This window comes from Nerophis ophidion, linkage group LG14 (assembly GCF_033978795.1).
Source record: "Nerophis ophidion isolate RoL-2023_Sa linkage group LG14, RoL_Noph_v1.0, whole genome shotgun sequence".
Lineage (NCBI taxonomy): Eukaryota > Metazoa > Chordata > Actinopteri > Syngnathiformes > Syngnathidae > Nerophis > Nerophis ophidion.
In genome coordinates, this window is record NC_084624.1 from 33,532,242 (window position 1) to 33,552,448 (window position 20,207).

General features: G+C 37.5%; 1 protein-coding gene across 1 annotated transcript in view; it reads right to left on the reverse strand.

Moving 5' to 3' along the window:
* Positions 1 to 7,913: 7,913 nt before the first annotated feature.
* The window catches only part of sntg1 (syntrophin, gamma 1), a 121,089-nt gene continuing 108,795 nt past the window's right edge, over positions 7,914 to 20,207 (reverse strand). The window contains exons 18-19 of the mRNA XM_061920481.1: positions 18,737 to 18,847; positions 7,914 to 18,666 (exon numbers count right to left, since the gene is read on the reverse strand). Coding sequence (XP_061776465.1) covers positions 18,484 to 18,666; positions 18,737 to 18,847 — 294 coding nt within the window. The 3' untranslated portion in view covers positions 7,914 to 18,483. The remainder of the gene's footprint in view (positions 18,667 to 18,736; positions 18,848 to 20,207) is intronic.

Consider the following 20,207-nt stretch of genomic DNA (forward strand, 5'->3'; position numbering starts at 1 on the left):
CTTGCTTCTTGTAAAGGGGAGACAGCTTCACATTGTGCCGGGAGATTGGACAACACATGCCCTGCGATGAGGTGGCGACTTGTCCAGGGTGTGCCCCGCCTTCCGCCCGATTGTAGCTGAGATAGGCGCCAGCGCCCCCCGCCACCCCGAAAGGGAATAAGCGGTAGAAAATGGATGGATGGATGAACCAACCAAGGGCCACTGAAAATGGGGGCTTTTGAGGGATGGTCAGTTTAGAATGTGGATAGAGAATAAAAATATATATTTTTTAAATGCCAATAGAATTAAATAACGGCACAATATCATATAATTTGATGGCAAACTTAGTTTAAACTTTGTCAGCAGTATAAAATAACTGACATTTACCAGGGTTTATACACTTCTCTGGTAGCACAATGGTGGCCTTTTATGCCACCAGACGTGGTTCCACAACAAGTACATGTTTTACTACGATTTATATATATATATTAGGGTATCATATTATAAACCTCAATGTGAAGACACTTATGGTGTTGATTGCCTTAAAAATAGACTGCATGAAAATGTTGCCATAAGGCAGTGGTTCTCAACCTTTTTTCAGTGATAAGAAGTAAAATACAGGACTATGTCATCAGTTTCTGATTTATTAAATTGTATAACAGTGCAAAAAATTGCTTATTTGTAGTGGTCTTTCTTGAACTATTTGGAAAAAAATATATAAAATAATTAAAAACTTGTTGAAAAATAATCAAGTGATTCAATTATAAATAAATATTTCTACACATAGAAGTAATCATTAACTTAAAGTGCCCTCTTTGGGGATTGTAATAGAGATCCATCTGGATTCATGAACTTAATTCTAAACATTTCTTCACAAAAAAAGAAAACCTTTAACATCAATATTTATGGAACATGTCCACAAAAAATCTAGCTGTCAACACTGAATATTGCATTGTTGCATTTCTTTTCACAGTTTATGAACTTACATTCATATTTTTTTGAAGTATTATTCAATAAATATATTTATAAAGGATTTTTGAATTGTTGCTATTTTTAGAATATTTTTGGAAAATCTCACATACCCCTTGGCATACCTTCAAGTACCCCCAGGGGTACACGTACCCCCATTTGAGAACCACTGCCATAAGGTCTTAATGTTGTCTTGTAGTAACCGCTTTTTAACTTTAAAAGAACGTATCCATGGACTATAGTAATAGTACAAACACAATGTACTATATCCGTCCATCCCTTTCCTACCGCTTGTCCTGTTCGGGGTCCCTGGAGCCTATCCCAGCTGCATTCGGGCAGTATATATTATTACAATTATTTCCCAATATGTGGAGAAGTTCATGAATTATCGATGTTCCTACAAGGGGTGTAAGAAATATTACAAACCGCACAGTCCACTCATTAAAGCTAAATGAAAGCCTGGTTTACATCTCTTGTAACATGTCACCAGAAAAGTGATTGAAAGAGGGCTGAAGTAGCCTTTTTAAGTAAGATTGGACATTGTGTATTATCCATCCATCCATCCATTTTCTACCACTTGTCCCTTTCAGTATTATAAGTGACATAATTACATAAGTGCCCTTTTTTGGAATTTTGCCCATCGTTCACAATTAATATGAGCGACAAGAAGACAAAAGGTTTTGAATTATTTTGCATCCTACCATGTACAACTCGGCTCATTCTACATAGTTAGCCATGCAGCTAATGGATGCAATCCATTCAACCTCTAAATCTATTTAAAAATGCATTCCAAAAATACTTCATTTACGTTCCGTAGCGACATTATTATTGTAAGCGTGAACACTGAGGAAACTTTTTTTTTTTTAAGCATACCAACACATTGGTATGCTTCGGTATTAGCCATGAGGTCGCCACGGCGGGAGTTAATCTGGCTTTTATGTCAACAGCTGAATCACATTTCAGTGTGTAATGCACAACAATGCAATGCAATACAGCAGGGGTCACCAACCAGGTAGCCCGTAAGGACCAGATGAGTCGCCCGCTGGCCTGTTCTAAAAATAGCTCAAACAGCAGCACTTACCAGTGAGCTGCCTCTATTTTTTAAATTGTATTTATTTACTAGCAAGCTGGTCCCGCTTTGCTCAACATTTTTAATTCTAAGAAAGACAAAACTCAAAAAGAATTTGAAAATCCCAAAAAATGTTATAAAGACTTGGTCTTCACTTGTTTAAATAAATTCATTTATTTTTCTACTTTGCTTTTTATAACTTTTAGAAAGACAATTTTAGAGAAAAAAATACAACCTTAAAAATGATTTTAGGATTTTTAAACACATATACCTTTTTACCTTTTAAATTCCTTCCTCTTCTTTCCTGACAATTTAAATCAATGTTTAAGTAAATTTGTTTTTTTATTGTTAAAGGATAATAAATACATTTTAATTTAATTCTTCATTTTGGCTTCTGTTTTTTCAACGAAGAATATTTGTGAAATCTTTCTTCAAACCTATTTCATTAAAATTTAAAAAAATTATTCTGGCAAATCTAGAAAATCTTTAGAATCAAATTTAAATCTTATTAAAAAGTCTTTTGAATTTCTTTTAAAATTAGAAGAAATAATGATTTGTCTTTGTTGGAAATATAGCTTGGTCCAATTTGTTATATATTCTAACAAAGTGCAGATTGGATTTTAACCTATTTAAAACATGTCATCAAAATTCTAAAATTAATCTTAATCAGGAAAAATTACTAATAATGTTCCATAAATTATTTTTTTAATTTTTTCAAAGATTCAAATTAGCTAGTTTTTCTCTTCTTTTTTTCGGTTACATTTTGAATATTAAAGAGTCGAAATTGAAGATAAACTATGTTTCAAAATATAATTTTTTTTTTTTTTTCATGTTTTCTCCTCTTTTAAACCGTTCAATTAAGTGTTTTTTTCATCATTTATTCTCTACCAAAAACCTTCCGTAAAAGGAAAACAAATTATACGACGGAATGACAGACAGAAATACCCATATATATATATATATATATATATATATATATATATATATTACAGGTGAATTGAGCAAATTGGCTATTTCTGGCAATTTATTTAAGTGTGTATCAAACCAAACTGGTAGCCCTTTGCATTAATCATTACCCAAGAAGTAGCTCTTGGTTTCAAAAAGGTTGGTGACCCCTGCAATACACCATTCTATACTAACTGAAAAACATGAACAATCATTTTACAGTATCTGTAAAGTATTAGCCCACATTTCATGTTTTGTTTGTACACAGCTGGATTTGTAATAACACGCTTGTAAAAACACTCTCTCTCTAAAAAAACAATATTTTGCACAAACTACTGTCTTCTATCTTACAACATTAACAATTAGACTGCAAATATATATGAAATATTATTATTGCTTTAGGAAAGGGTTAGGGGTTAAAAAAGAGGTGCTCTAAAATACTAACAAATAAGAAACTATGATCTGCATACATTCAGCAACGGCACGGTTAGTTTTTAGAAAAAACAAGGATAAAACCGTGGGAATATGTGATAGTCTAGAAGTCCTATAAAGTCACACTACACTTGTTTACATATTTTAAAATCAAGGAGCTAAGGACTAACTGCAACTTTTAAATTAAATGTTGTGCAAAGAGGATTAAAGCTTCTAATTCTTATTCTTTAGCATCAATAGGGGGATAAACCCTTTAAATGTGTCCAGAATGCAGTTGTAATGCAATTATATTCACAATACGTTTAATAAACATGTAAACAATAGTTAGAAATACAAGAAATGTATCGATATTTTTACGTCGTGATAGCCATTTAAAATAACGTGTAATTATTATTAAAATGAAAAAACATTAGACATACATGTTATTTTAATCAAAATAAAACAACGTCAAATTAAGTCATCATCATACATAATAGGCGCCACAAACTACAAAGAAGAAGAATCCTGATAAACATAGTAAACAATAATTGCAAATAGGTGAAAAATACCAGTATTTCTACCATTACAGTGACAGACATTTAAAAAGTGTTAGAAGAATAGATTAAAAAAAATAGACTATAATAAAAAAGTTTACATTTAGACTTGTTTAAACATGGTAAAAAAGAAGGAAACTATTAGCATTCCTACAATAAAATGCCAGACAATTGAAAATAATGTGTTAAATATTATAACACACTAAGTCATCCATCCATTTCTACCGCTTGTCCCTCTCGGGGTCGCAAGGGGTGCTGGAAAATTAACACCACTTTAAAATATTTAAATATAACGTCAAATTAATACGCCATATATCCCAGAAAATTAGTTGAGGAGGAAATTACTAACTGAAACCTTATTAAATTATCTTTGTATCAATCACATTGGCTTCAGTAAGTGATAAAAAGTTGATTACGTCTTGAAGTTAGTATATCATTTATATAGTAAGTGAATCCAATATGAATGTAAATTATGCTTTTCCTAAATGCAATGGGACAGTTAAAAACGGAAGTATTGGGAAGATTATAACCCCATCATTACAAAACAGTCTTGGTAATATAAAGACAAATCTTTAAAATTAGATAATATAAGATTGCCCCTGGCAAGCTTGTTTGACTTTTGTAAAATGCTGTAAAAATAGTTGTTTAAAGGAACTATTTCCCTTAAATAATATTAACAAATTGAAAAATATAAATCAAGGGAATCCTCTAAAACTACAAAAGACAATACCAACTTGCACCTGTAGGGGTCACAAATCATCACGACGTAAAATAAAAATGGCTGCAAACAACTTGACGCCGCCTGGCTGACTCCCGTTCTCAGAGTGCTTTGCAGCTATACTAAAGCGTCTGTTTAAGGTTAATTCCTGGATTTTGTTTCAGCAAACATATTCCCTGCTTGTTTGGCACATTTACTTGCAATCAAACTGACTTTTAAGGCGAAACAAAGTTAAATACATCTTAAAGAAGAACCAAAAGTTGAAACCGTGAGTGAGGATGGTGTTTGGAATAGATAAATAAAGAATATACATTTGTTTTTATGATTTTTACTATAAATATCTAATATCTTCCTGTGAGGATTGTAAATCTTTATGAAGTTAGTACTACAAAAAAATGTTGGCCACCCAATAAATATTATAAATGATAATACCTACTTCCACCTGGGGGGTCATCAATTATTACGATTTTCCCTCGATTGCCACTATGTGTGTGTGTGTGTACATATATATATATATATATATATATATATATATATATATATATACATACATACATACATACATACATATATATATATATATATATATATATATATATATATATATATATATGGCGGTTGGGTATTTTCTTCAAAAAGGCTAAACAAATGTTTTATGTATTATGTATATTTGAAAACAATTATTAGTATTATTAGTTATTAATAATACAATTTATATTAAAACCATTTATTTGATCGGAATCACAGTTAGCTTTAACACAAAAAATTTGACTTTTTAATGCAGTTCCAATTGCTACTGTTAATTGTAAAAGGTAAAAAAGGGTACACTTTATTCTGCCCTGCCTGAATGTGGCAATTTAGTTTGCACAGCGTAAAGTTGGACATTATTGTCTGTAGTATTGTCAAAACATTTAGGGTAGTTTACACTGGCTTGAACAAGAAATGCATTAATTCGCTTAAATCATCTTTCTCTTCAACCTTCTCGCCTTACTTTTGCCAGCTCGACGCACTTCTGACAGGTGATTTGCACGCACGTTTTTGTCAATATAAAGTAATGAGGAACGTTTGCATGATATATTATTATAGCCAATAGTAGGTAAATAATAGACTATAAACGTTATATCCATTCATACAATATATCACTTAAAATTGTTTTCATGTATAAAAGAAACAAAACCTAATTCTGATGGTGTGTTGCACCTCAATAGTTTACACAAAGGGGAAACCCTTAATATTATGACGTATGGACTACTGTCTAACCTACTTCCGGTTAAGGCCACGCCTTTCTTTAATGTGACACCCTCCCCCAATGTTGGATATTCCCTAACCATTAATAAGTGTTTGTCTTATTGAACACTTGCGTTGGTTTAGATCAGAAGGTTACTTCCAAATAACTTGTAGTTGGATAAATTGTGGAGCGTTTGCTTAGTTAAAAAATGTGTAAGGTATCCAATCGAAGGTTGATTTTTTTCAAGATTTTGCTGGAACAGTACTGTTTTAATGTATTTTTCTGTATACAGTGTTCCCTCATCACTTAACAGTTCACTTGGTATGCTCTCAGGCCAGGCATAACATATTTAAAAGTAAACAATTTTGGACAATTATTAGGTGTGAGTGCCCATTTAAGTGTTCACGTTAAAATTACATAGGTGTTAGAATATATGAAGTGTTTTAACAGCATAGGAAGTTGCTGTCACCGATTCTGTTCATAACTTTTATGGACAGAATTTCTAGGCGCAGTCAAGGCGTTGAGGGGATCTGTTTTTTTGGCTGCAGAATTAGGTCTCTGCTTTTTCCAGATGATGTGGTCCTGATGGCTTCATCTGGCCAGGATCTTCAGCTCTCACTCGGTCGGTTCGCAGCCGAGTGTGAAGCGACCGGAATGAGAATCAGCACCTCCAAGTCCGAGTCCATGGTTCTTGCCCGGAAAAGGGTGGAGTGCTATCTCAGGGTTGGGGAGGAGACCCTGCCCCAAGTGGAGGAGTTCAAGTACTTTGGAGTCTTGTTCACGAGAGAGGGAAGAGTGGATCGTGAGATCAACAGGCGGATCGGTGCGGCGTCTTCAGTAATGCATACGCTGTATCGATCCGTTGTGGTGAAGAACGAGCTGAGCCGGAAGGCAAAGCTCTCAATTTACCGGTCAATCTACGTTCCCATCCTCACCTATGGTCATGAGCTTTGGGTTATGACCGAAAGGACAAGATCACGGGTACAAGCGGCCAAAATGAGTTTCCTCCGCCGGGTGGCGGGGCTCTACCTTAGAGATAGGGTGAGAAGCTCTGCCCTCTGGGGGGAGCTCAAAGTAAAGCCGCTGCTCCTCCGTATTGAGAGGAGCCAGATGTCCTAAACACCTCCCTCAGGAAGTGTTTAGGGCAGGCCACAGGGAAGACCCAAGACACGTTGGGAAGTCTATGTCTCCCGGCTGACGTTGGAATGACTCGGGATCCCCCGGGAAAAGCTGGATGAAGTGGCTTGGCAGAGGGAAGTCTGGGCTTCCCTGTTTAGGCTGCTGCCCTCGCGACCCAACTTTGGATAAGCGGAAGAAGATGGATGGAAGTTGCATAAGTGTGTGTAGAAGGTAAGACATAATATGGCTGAATTCGTTCCCAGTGCTACAAGAATGCTCGCCAAGTGTCGTAGTGCAAAGAGCAGGCTGAGTCGGCAACCAGGCGTGAAGTCAAGCATAACCCAGGTACTGTAACATGGCACCGTTAGGATTTACGCGAATCGGTGCCTGCCTGATAGGACCAGCGGGATTCGGTCCATGCCAAAAAAGAACTAGATTCCGTACCCATCCCAACTGATCGCATGTGCCTGGCATACACATTATACATCAGTAGCAAAAAGGAAGGTTTGTAACTTTTTTTGATAAGGTTTGATTATCATTTTTATACCAAATAATATATTGTGCTAATCGGTTTTAATCAAGCATTATGTTGAAGTGAGAATTTATTCTGAATCGAATTGTCAACCTAGGAAATAAATTACAATTGAATTGTGAGTTGTTTTAATTCTCATCCCTAATATTCAACTACAACAACTAGGGCTGGGCGATATGGCCTTTTTTTAATATCTTGATTTTTTTTACGCCATGTCACGATACACAATATATATCTCCATATTTTGCCTTAGCCTCGAATGAACACTTGATGCATATAATCACAGCAGTATGATGATTCTATGTGTCTACATTAAAACATTCTTCTTCATACTGCATTAATATATGCTCATTTTAAACTTTCATGCAGAGAGGGAAATCACAAGTAAGTTAATTAACAAAACTGTATTTATTAAACAGTTATTAAGCAGCGGCACAAACACTCATGTCATTTCAAAACAGAAAGTGCAAGATTGTCACTAAGATGACATATCAACACAACACTAAATTAAAGTGCACTTTTTGTACAGAACGCCACAATAGTTTAAAAAGAATAAAGTGCACTTCTGTGCATGATGTCACACAAGATATTTTAATAACTGTCAAATAAAAATGGGCGGTATAATAGTAAATCAAATAGTGTATGTCCTTCGCTATTTGGTAGGTTCCTGCGGACGTTATCCCCTTCTGTTGTTGAGTATTTTTTTCATACGGTGTTAATGTGGAAATGGTTGCCTCTGCATTTTGTTGGTGTGGCACCGAACTGAGATGTTGACATGTGCGGTTTCAAGCACTCTTCATTCTATCGCAGGTGACTTTTAGTATTAGCAGTACGGCTACTTTTTGTAGCAACGCTTTTGCCTAACACTCGACAAATTACGGTTGTCTGTTTGACATATTCCCGTTTGAAGCCAAACCACCACCAGACGATGGATCCCCTGCTGTTTATCTTGGGAATTAATTCTTCCTTCATTTGTTACCAGATTCGTACTTTCTTTCTCTCGTATTAACACTTGCAACACAGCTAACGCTAACCATGCTACTACCGCTTTGCTCCGCGAGGGGCGTATATGTATGTGACGTATGTAAGACGGTGCGCTTGTTTTATGTCTCTGTGAGAAGGAGAGACAACAAAGAGTGATAAAAGCCTGCAGTGTAATGCCCACAGCTAAAAGCAACTGCGTGAGAACGTATACTCGAATATTACGATATAGTAATTTTCTATATCGCACAGAGACAAGCCCGCTATATATCGAGTATATTCGATATATCGCCCAGCCCTGACAACTCCTTTTTAAATTTGAAAAAAAATATTTGCTAATACATGTAAAGCAATACATATTTTCTAGAAAACGACTGCATTAGAATAGACATTAAACATGAAAACTCTTAGTGATTTAAATGTACTCAATTTTGATACATAAAACTGTTATAAAAGTGTTGAAAATGGAATGTATAAAGTTCATCAATAAATATTATATCTACAATTGAGACATCAATAATCAGAAAGATTGACCAAAATGCTTTATTTGCTCATTTGTATAAGTGTACGCTCTAATACACACAAAAAAACAATCAGTGTAATAAAATATCTCATTTATTATTTATGACACAGCACATTTGTTAATAAAACATCTGCCAAAAAATAAAATCCACTCAATTCTCTTAAAATCCTGTGTTTTTGAGGGGTAAATAATGCCAACCAAGATCGTTGCAAAGCACAAGAAGCCTCATTTGTGCACAAACCTTTCATTCCCTCAAAACTCAGGACTATGAATCACTCTGCCATGACCCCAATTTGACCCCCAGAGTTGATGGACTCAGGGGAGCTCAGGTATTATTTGCAATTTATTTGACTTCAGAAGTCCAAATTGGAGCAGAGCTGAATTATTATAAAATGGCCTCTCATACCATTGAGTGGCCTTCTAATATAAGAAGTAATATTTAATAAGTATTTCTATCAGTATTTACAAACTGGAGTGAAAATATATCCATGAAATAAAAGTAAACAATCATAGCTCATTATATTACCGTATTTCCTTGAATTGCCGCCGGGCATTTAGTATGCGCCTGCCTTGAATTACTGACGGGTCAAACTCGCGTCGCAAAATAATTAGCGCATGCTTAGTATTACCGCCTGGTCAAACTTGTGATGTCACGAGTGACACTTCCCCTGTCATCATTTTCAAAATGGAGGAGGCGGATTTCAATACCGGTCATTTGAAATTGCATAAAGGGAAGAGCTATCCAGTAGGATTTAAGGTCCAAGCTTACATCAAACTAAAATTTTTACTGCATACCTTTGGTAAGTGCCGGAGTGAGAAGAGGTTTTAAAATAATTAGCGCATGCTTTCTTTTACCGCATGCCTTTGGTAAGCGCAGGAGTGAGAAGAGGTTTTAAATTAATTAGCGCCCCGCGGCAATTCAAGGAAATACGGTATTCTAAGTTGGTCCATAGAGTTAATAATAAATGACTTAGAGAATACTACATAGAGCAATGGTGTCCACATGTTTTCCACTGTGAGCTCCTATGCTTAAAAACTAATCCAACGTGGGTCAAAATATGGTAAGCAAAAAAAAAAAAATTGAGCTTTGTTGGTAAATGACAAATGGAACAATTTTTAGTCTTTACTATTAATCTCAATTTGGCAAATAAATAATCTTTTTGAGGGCTATAACATACTCAAATACTTGCCAAATCCTGCAATCTATATTGTGGCAAAAATATACATATACAGTATATAGCAGACATAACTAAACCCTCCTCAGTGGCGCTTCACGTTTGACACCCCACACTAACAGTACTTCTACAAATGAATCGTTACACATAGTCATTCTTTAAGGTCAATGCTTATTTACACATTGTTGGGAAAGTAAGTCTACTTTTCTAGTCACGTTTACTAATTATGATGTAGAGATGAGCCTATTATTGAATGTAATTAAATCAGCGGTAAACAATTTGCTCCTGCTACTAGAGTACACTATATGGACAAAGGTATTTGGACACCTCCTTCTAAGACTTTGTATACACTGCAGGCCAAAATTTGTGTTACTCTTTTAAGTGAAAATAAATGTAAAAAAAAATCATGTATAAATGGATATAGTGTAATTTATTTGGGAGGGGTCTAATCCTTCAATGGATGTTAAGTAGAGGAGGGACGGACATCAGGGTGTATCTACGTGAGCTTTATTTTTCAACTCACATGTAAGCAAATGCGCCACAGCGTCAATTCCGGTCTTTCAACAATCGCTATTTCTTCAGAATGAAAATATATATTTACTTATTACATATATCCTATTATTTGCGCACTATAATACATTTATAATATTCGGTCGTCTTAAATAGACTTTGCTCACCGAAACCAGTTGTTGTGATGAAATATTCACTTCCGCTGGCGACTGAATCTTTCCCGGCGCACACGAGTGACAGAGTTTGCCCAAAGCTAACGGAAAAAAATCACATTCAGGTCAAACTGTGTTTAGACTGAAGTCACATTTGGAAAGATCAGATTCCAATCAGACGACCTCCTGATATGGCCTGAATCTGATGCCAAAAGATCAGATTTGAAATACTTTGGAGCGTTTAGACTGGCAAAAAATACAAATAAAAATCTGATCTGTGTCACTTGAGGGCTAAAACAAATCTGATTTGGTGTGCAGTGTAAACAGGGCCTAAGGGTGTTTAATAGACTTGTTCGTCCACACCCAACTCATCCAAACTTACTCATACAAGCTTAATACTTGCATTGATTGTGCAATGAGTCATTTTTGTTAGTTTTTAGTTCTTTTTACACAGTGATGGGCGTTAATGAGCCACGAGTAGCCTAACTACATTTCCCAGTAGCATGGCTGTACTTTTTGAATTACTAGCAATTGGTGTAGCTTAGCTATTTTTAGACCCATGTAGCATCCATAAAAGGTACAAGCTTCAAAGAGTGAAAAGGAAAAGCAAATCCATCCATCCTAAAAAAAAAAAAAAAAAAAGGAGAAACTCCATGATGATTGGTTGGTTTACCTTTGAGGATATCTATGATGATGAGTTACGATTAGCTAAGGTTAGGGCAAAATATTAATATAGCCCAATCAGAGGCAAGATATGGCGAGTCAATCCATCCATCCATTTTTTACCGCTTGTCCCCCTGGGCACTTTAAAAGTAAGACGTAAAATCAAAACACATTTCCTGCAGCGGTGGCACAAAACACATGAAGTGAGGGTCTTAATTAAATAATTATGTTTCTTCCAGGGTGCATCAATAGGTTAGTTACCGGTACTTTTTTTAAATTAACACTATTTTACACATTTTATAAACATTCTGTTTTGTTCTGGCTAACTTGACAGTGCACAGCTGTGTGAACAAACCACTCGGGGAGGAGAGAGGCGATGGGAAAGTGTCAATACCGATTACCCCATGCTGCTTAGATAACACTGGTATAAAAGCTACATAGTAGCCCAGTTCTGGCACAAAAATATGTTCACTTTTATTAATTCCTGTAGTGCCAGGGTCAGCAACCCGCGGCTCTTGAGCCAGATGCGTCTCTTTAGTGCAGCCCTATTGGCTCCATGGAGCAATTTTAAAAAAGCATTGAAAATGGAAAAAAAAAGGGGGAAAACATTTTTTTTGTTTTAGTATGTTTTTGGACAAACATGACACAAACCTTCCGAGTTGTTGGAAAGCCCACTGTTTAATATGTTTGTATGTGTGCTTTACTGATGAGAGTATTTGGTGAACATCGTTTTGTCCTACTAATTTTGGCGGTTCTTGAACTCACCATAGTGTGGACTGTGACGCAACAGTTTGTTTACACGTAAAATCTTCCACTCTTTCTTTGTCTCATTTTGTCCACCAAAAGGTTCATGCTGTGCGTGAATGCACTGAGGTACGCTTTGTTGATGTTAGTGACTTCTTAGTGTGCTAATCAGCAAGCTAATCAATGCTAACATGCTATTTAGGCTAGCTGTATGTACATATTGCATAATTACGCTTCATTTGTAGGTATATTTGAGCTTATTTATTATCCTTTACTTTTATCCTCTGTGTACGTATATATTTTAGTTTTGCATGTCTCATGACACATTATCTGTATGTAATATTGGCTGCATTTCAGATAGTTGATTTTGTGCCATGTTGTTCCAAACCACAGCAAACATTACCTATCTTACCAAAGCTTGTAATAAATCTATTAAAAGAAGACAGCCTGCTGTTTCCTTTAGCTTGCACACACATCTATACCTTTGGCCATTAAAAGCCAGTAATTTCCAGGAATTATCTCACCTTTGGAGTAGCCTCTGCTTTACTAATGGTTTCTATTGTTTTAAAAATGTGTAGAATAAATATAAAATTTCAACATTTCCGTCAATGAAGATTTGCTTCAGACTGCGACACGTAGTCATTCTGATAGTAGACTATTAGAGCTAATATAGACACTTACGCCATGCGTTGCCTTATTAGACTTATATATGGCTTTTCATTTTTTGCGGCTCCTGAGAGATTTGTTTTTGAATTTTTGGTCCAATATGGCTCTTTCAACATTTTGGGTTGCCGGCCCCTGCTGTAGGGTAAAAATGACATTTGATAATGTGTGTTTTGTGAGACAAAGTTGTTACGCTTTTTCTTTGGCCATGTTACTGTCATTTTGCCACTGGGGTTTCTGTTGAAACAGTAATTTATCCTGTGCTGAAAACTCTCCATTCCAATAGAGCATATATTTTAGTGTTTATTTAATATTATCGTTATTGTTTCACTGCCTTTAATTTAATTTGTTTCCAGTGTGCCCCCACACCCCTAATTTTGCAAAGGGTACCCCAACTTTGCAAGTTAGAAGAAATGTTAATATGTTAAAAAAGCCAGACAGAGAGCATGTTTCCAGTTTGTGTTAACTGAAATAAACAATCAAACTGCGCATTTATTCTCTGCAGATTTGTATGGTGGAAAGTTGTACATTAATTAAAACATCATTATGTTTTGTTGATGTAGTACAGGGGTCCCCAAACTTTTTGACTCGGGGGTTGCAATATATATTCCTTGTAAACTAATTGACTGAGAGAGCGGGCACTTGCCGGGCTCTCGCGATAATGTCACGTTGTCGATGGGAAAGTGCATTTTTAGACAATATGATTTGCCTGAGCAGCTAGGAGACACAGAGAGTAACAAGCAGTAGAAAATGGATTAGAAAGGACAAATTTCTAAAAAAAAAAATAATAATAATACAAAAATAAATTTAATATTACTAATAGGGCAGCACGGTGGAAGAGGAGTTAGTGCGTCTGCCTCACAATACGAAAGTCCTGGGTTTGATCCTGCGCTCGGGATCTTTCTGTGTGGAGTTTGCATGTCCTCCCCGTGACTGCGTGGGTTCCCTCCGGGTACTCCGGCTTCCTCCCACTTCCAAAGACATGCACCTGGGGATAGGTTGATTGGCAACACTGAATGGTCCCTTCTGTGTGAATGTGAGTGTGAATGTTGTCTGTCTATCTACGTTGGCCCTGCAATGAGGTGGCGACTTATCCAGGGTGTCCTCCGCCTTCCGCCCGATTGTAGCTGAGAGCTAAGATAGGCTCCAGCGCCCTCCGTGACCCCGAAGGGAATAAGCGGTAGGAAATGGATGGATGGATGGATGGATGGAATTTTTTTTTTAACGGCCTGGATTTTGGACGCTGGCGGGCCGTAGTTTGGGGACCCCTGATGTAGTAGGCTACCTTTGCCGTGTAACTTGTAGTGTAGCTGTCTACAGTTCTGTGGGGATTGTAGAGCATTTACGTAATGCTCTCTTGGTATATTGTACCTTGGCAGCCACTGGATTTGTTATTGTGTACTGCGCATGCGCAAGCCGGTTCTTATCTATATAGGTGCTGATAGGTGCTGTGATAACAACCAGTGGGGGCTGAGAGCTGTACCAGCGAGTAGCTAATAAACAGAGTTCACTTCAGAAAGTATTTCCCTACGTCTGGTCATTCTACATGGTGTCAGAAGTGAACGCGGACACTTTGGGACGTGCAGCTTGCCACGGATCACAAAGGTACATCAAGTAAGAACTCTGGACCGTTTCTAACGTTGCTAACGGCAATTCCAACGCGCGCCGTGCAACATGGCAGACGGCTTCCGCAGACCGGACCCTCTCGTCTTTGATGAACACATTGCAGAGAACTGGTGAGTGTTTGAACAGGAATATGACATTTTCATCGTGGCTGCACACTATGACAAGGCGGTCCGCACACAAGCCTACATTCTCCTCAATCTAGATGGATCGGAGGCTATTGAAAGAGAAAGATCGTTTGTTTACACACCGGAAGTGAGAAGACCCGCCGCTGATGGCGTACCAGGGCCGGTCATCACTCGGGCTGAGTCAAAAGAGGACCCCGAATGTTTAATTTCGGGAGATCTGCAGTCCCCAAATAAACATCACAATGGAGAGACATAAATTCAACACAAGGTCCCAGATCCAAGGTGAGACAGTTGAATCATATATCACAGATATATGATTGATCTGGGCCCTGCGATGAGGTGGCGACTTGTGCAGGGTGTACCCAACTTCCGCCCGATTGTAGCTGAGATAGGCACCAGTGCCCCCCGCGACCCCAAAATGGAAAAAGCGGTAGGAAATGGATGGATGGATGGATGATTGATCTGGTGGTTGCCGAGCAACGACCGACAGTGCCGACTTGCAGCCCTTCTTTTCAGCTGTCTATGGAGCACCTCCTCTCCATGGTGAGGCACAAGGAGACCCTCTGGACATTGAAGACCCTATAGAGATTTTTTTTGATACATTTTAGAATTTGAGTTATTATGAAGTTCAGCTGAGTATTGAAATATTATTTTTACGTTGAGCTAAAGAAGAGGGATGTGGAGCATTCATATAATGCTCTCTTGGTATATTGTACCTTGGCAGCCACTGTATTTGTTATTGTGTACTGCGCATGCGCAAGCTGGTTCTTATCTATATAGGAGCTGTGATAACAACCAGTAGCACTGAGAGCTGTACCACCTTATAAACAAAGTTCACTTCAGAAAGTATTTCCCTCCGTCTGGTCATTCTACAGGGATAGTTCACCCCGTAGCTCAGCAACATTTATTGAGAGTAAGTAGTAGCTTAGTTAACTACATTTTCCTTGTAGCTTGCCCATCACCGTTTGTACAGTTGTTGTCGACTGTTACTTTTACATGGCAGCTGTATTTAAGGGTGCTCGTTTTTGTGGTTTGAAAGCAGCGCCATCAGACAAATAACTCATTAAGTAAGAGTCTAAACCAGGGGGTCACCAACACGGTGCCCGCGGGTCCGTAAGGACCAGATGAGTCGCCCGCTGGCCTGTTCTAAAAATAGCTCCAATAACAGCACTTACCAGTGAGCTGCCTCTATTTTTTTAAATTTTATGTATTTACTAGCAAGCTGGTCTCACTTTGCTTGACATTTTTAATTCTAAGAGAGACAAAACTCAAATAGAATTTGAAAATCCAAGAAAATATTTTAAAGACTTTGTCTTCACTTGTTTGAATAAATTAATTTATGTTTTTTACTTTGCTTCTTATAACTTTCAGGGAGACAATTATAGAGAAAAAATGCAACCTTAATAATGATTTTAGGATCTTTAAACGCATATACCTTTTTACCTTTTAAATTCCTTCCTCTTCTTTCCTGACATTTTAAATCAATGTTCAAGTAGTTTTTTTTTTATCATTGTAAAGAATAATAAATACATTTTAATTTAATTCTTTATTTTAGCTTCTGTTTTTTTGACGAAGAATATTTGTAAAATATTTCTTCAAACTTATTATGATTAAAATTCAAAAATATTATTCTGGCAAATCTAGAAAATCTGTAGAGTCAAATTCAAATCTTATTTCAAAGTCTTTTGAATTTCTTTAAAAATGTTTGTTCTGGAAAATCTAGAAGAAATAATGATTTGTCTTTGTTAGGAATATAGCTTGGTCCAATTTGTTATATATTCTAACAAAGTGCAGATTGGATTTTAACCTATTTAAAACATGTCATCAAAATTCTGAAATTAATCTTAATCAGGAAAAAATACTAATGATGTTCCATAATTTATTATTTTTTTTTTTTTCAAAAAGATTAGAATGAGCTAGTTTTTCTCTTCATTTTTTTTCGGTTGAATTTGACTTTTAAAGAGTCGAAATTGAAGATAGACTTTGTTTCAAAATTACATTTCCATTTTTTTGTGTTTTCTCCTCTTTTAAACCGTTTAATTAAGTGTTTTTTTCATCATTTATCCTCTACAAAAAAAACCTGTAAAAGGAAAAAAAATGTACGACGGAATACCCAAATTGGCTATTTCTGGCAATCAATTTAAGTGTGTATCAAACTGGTAGCCCTTCGCATTAATCAGTACACAAAAAGTAGCTCTTGGTTTCAAAAATGTTGGTGACCCCTGCTCTAAACAACATATTGTTGACGTAACTACATTTAGGAAATAAATACAACAGGTGACTTACCTGAACTACTCTTCTTCTTTACGTTTGCTAGAAGTTAGCACTGCTTTTCACCGCCACTTCAACTTGAAATGTACTTGTAGTTTGCTAGTGTAATTATGTCTGTTCCATTAGTCATATCAATATTTTTAATTTTCATTTCGCGTCCAGGGTTCACCCCGCCTTCCGCCCGAATGCAGCTGGGATAGGCTCCAGCCACCCCCGCTACCCTGAGAGGGACAAGCAGTAAAAAACGGATGGATAAATTGTTGCGCGGCCACGGCTGACCGACTGAAGAAGAGAAGGATGTCACGTAGACGTGGTTTGTTATGACGCATTTAAATACCCTGGGAATTTTAACAGTTTGGACAGGAAGTGTGGGAGAATTCTATTTATCACAATTGTGTCACCTTTAAATTAAATCATAAATTGAGATGACCATGTGTCACACCTTGAGGAATAAACTGTTATATTTTTGATGGACATCATTACATCTCACTTTTCCAGAGATAACACAAATAAAAAGGGAGAGACCCCCCCACCCCACCCCCCTGTTGTGACGCATTTAAGTACGCTGGGAGTTTTAACAGTTCGGACAGGAAGTGGAGAAAAATGTTATTTCTCACAATTGTGCCACCCTGGCTTCACGGTGGAAGAGGGGTTATTGCGTCTGCCTCACAATACGAAGGTTTTGAGTAGTCTGGGGTTCAATCCCGGGCTCGGGATCTTTCTGTTTGGAGTTTGAATGTTCTCTCCATGAATGCGTGGGTTCCCTCTGGGTACTCCGGCTTCCTCCCACTTCCAAAGACATGCACCTGGGGATAAGTTGATTGGCAACACTAAATTGGCCCTAGTGTGTGAATGTGAGTGTGAATGTTGTCTGTCTATCTGTGTTGGCCCTGCGATGAGGTGGCGACTTGTCCAGGATGTACCCCGCCTTCCGCCCGATTGTAGCTGAGATAAGCACCAGCGCCACCCGCGACCCCAAAGGGAATTAGCGGTAGAAAATGGATGGATGGATGGACAATTGTGCCACCTTATTTGTTTAAATTAAATCATCAATCTAGATGACACCTCGAGTTATTAACTGTTATATTTTTGATGGACATAATTCAATCTCACTTTTCCAGAGGTAACACAAATACAAATAAAAAGGGAGAGAACCCCTGGATCCCTAAATAATTGAAGATGTATGTCCCCTTTTGCACATGTAGTGCAAGCAAACAAAAAGTAAGCAGAGATATCCTTCCAAAACCTCAGTAAGCGTTCATACAAAAGTAGACCACTTGCTTTTTCTTGTTGTGATGTGTGGATCATAATAATTTGACTAATAATAAGGATGTCCCAGGTTGGCCTAAAAATATGTTCACATTGCACACTTGGTGTCCATTGAGTCTTTTTGTACTCTCAAAGTCCCAGAAAAGCTTTGTGAGAAATTCCAGACTTTTTTTTTCCCTGAGGAAGTCTTTATGAAGTCCTTTTTGTCTTTCTCCCATCTTAAACTACAGAGTCGTGACTAATCCAGAGGTGCTGCGTCAAGTGGTGAATTTTAGTTTGGGAGTGTGCGAATTGCACGAGAGGCTCGACAGAGAAGGGATGCCGGCGTTGGCGGCTGCGGCCTGGCTCTCCACAAACACGGGGTCAAGGCACGCCACTTTGGCAGCGAAGAATGCGTGAATGCAGTGAAGCACCGCAAATAGATTGGAAAACTCCAGTTCCTGCACAAATTAAATCAACAACCAAGTCATCTTTTCTTTTATTAAGACACGATCTGAAGAGTTATTTTACCTTTGCTTCGATGGATTTGGAGTCTTGGTTTTGGAATAAAAACTTGATCTTGCTTTTGCCGTCATCTGATGATCCTTTCAGTTGAGAGAACTTGTATCTCCACAGAACAGCCTGAAACGTTATCAACCAGACACATATGTGTTTATATGAAAATGAATAATTGATGAAACTCGACAGTGTTGCCAATGTTATTATAGCCAGTAGGGAAGTAAAAAGAACATTAATGTATATTTTCTTCTGTTATTAGAATCCTCTGGAGGCAAGTATCACTATCAACTGAGGTTAGAACATCATCGTCAAAACAAGAGATGAGTGGGGAAATACTCAAATCTTCAACCAAAGAGCCAAACATACCCAATTCAGCTAATCTGACACTTAAGCAAGACTATTCGTATTTAATGTTTTAGGATTCAAAGTGGCACATGTTACATACTATGCACTGTCATAATATGCAAAACAACTTTTTTGACTATTGCAAACATGTTTCTGACCTTTCCACTCTGTTTTGCAGCCTAAAGTAGCATACGATGCACTGTTAAAGGTCTACTGAAACCCACTACCACGCAGTCTGATAGTTTAAATAACTTAGATTTATATCGCGCTTTTCTAAACACTCAAAACGCTCACAGAGATGTGGGACTCAACATTCATTCACACCTGGTAGTGGTAAGCTACATCAGTAGCCACAGCTAGTAGACTGACGGAAGCGTGTCTGCCAGTTTGCGCCTACGGCCCCTCCGACCACCACCTATCGTTCATTCATCATCCATTCACCAGTTTGAACGGCACCGGGGGCAAAGGGTGAAGTGTCCTGCCCGGGGACACAACGGCAGCGATTTTTTGGATGTCAAAAGGTGGGAAGCGAACCTGCAACCCTCAGGTTTCTGGCTGGCCGCTCTATCCACTACGCCATGCCGCTCCGGCATATATATCAATGATGAAGTATTAATATTGCAACACATGCCAGTACGGCCGGTTTAGTTGACTAAATTACAATTTTAAATTTCCCGCGGAGTTTCTTGTTGAAAACGTCGCGGAATGATGACGTGTGTTTGTGACGTTTCGGGTTGGAGGGGACATATAGTGTACTAGCTCAGCACCAGTTATGGCTAAAAGTCGTCTCTTTTATTGCGCAATTACACAGTAATTTGGACATCTGTGTTGCTGGATATTTTGCAATTTGTTCAAATAATAATGGAGACTATAAAGAATAATGCTGTTGGTGGAAAACGGTGGATTGCAGCTGTCTTTAGCACCAAGACACAGACAGTGTTTCTTTGTTTGTTGTGAAGCTTTAACACAGAGCGGTCAAGCGAACATGTTTCTCCACGTCAACCAGCATGTTTTTGGATGGGAAAATTGTGAGATATATCTTACCGGAGACATCAGTGGATTATTCGTCCTCCTGTAGCAGCTGTTTAAAAGGCAGCTGTGAGCTTGGCTCCTCGGCTTCTCTATGTGACACTGCGTG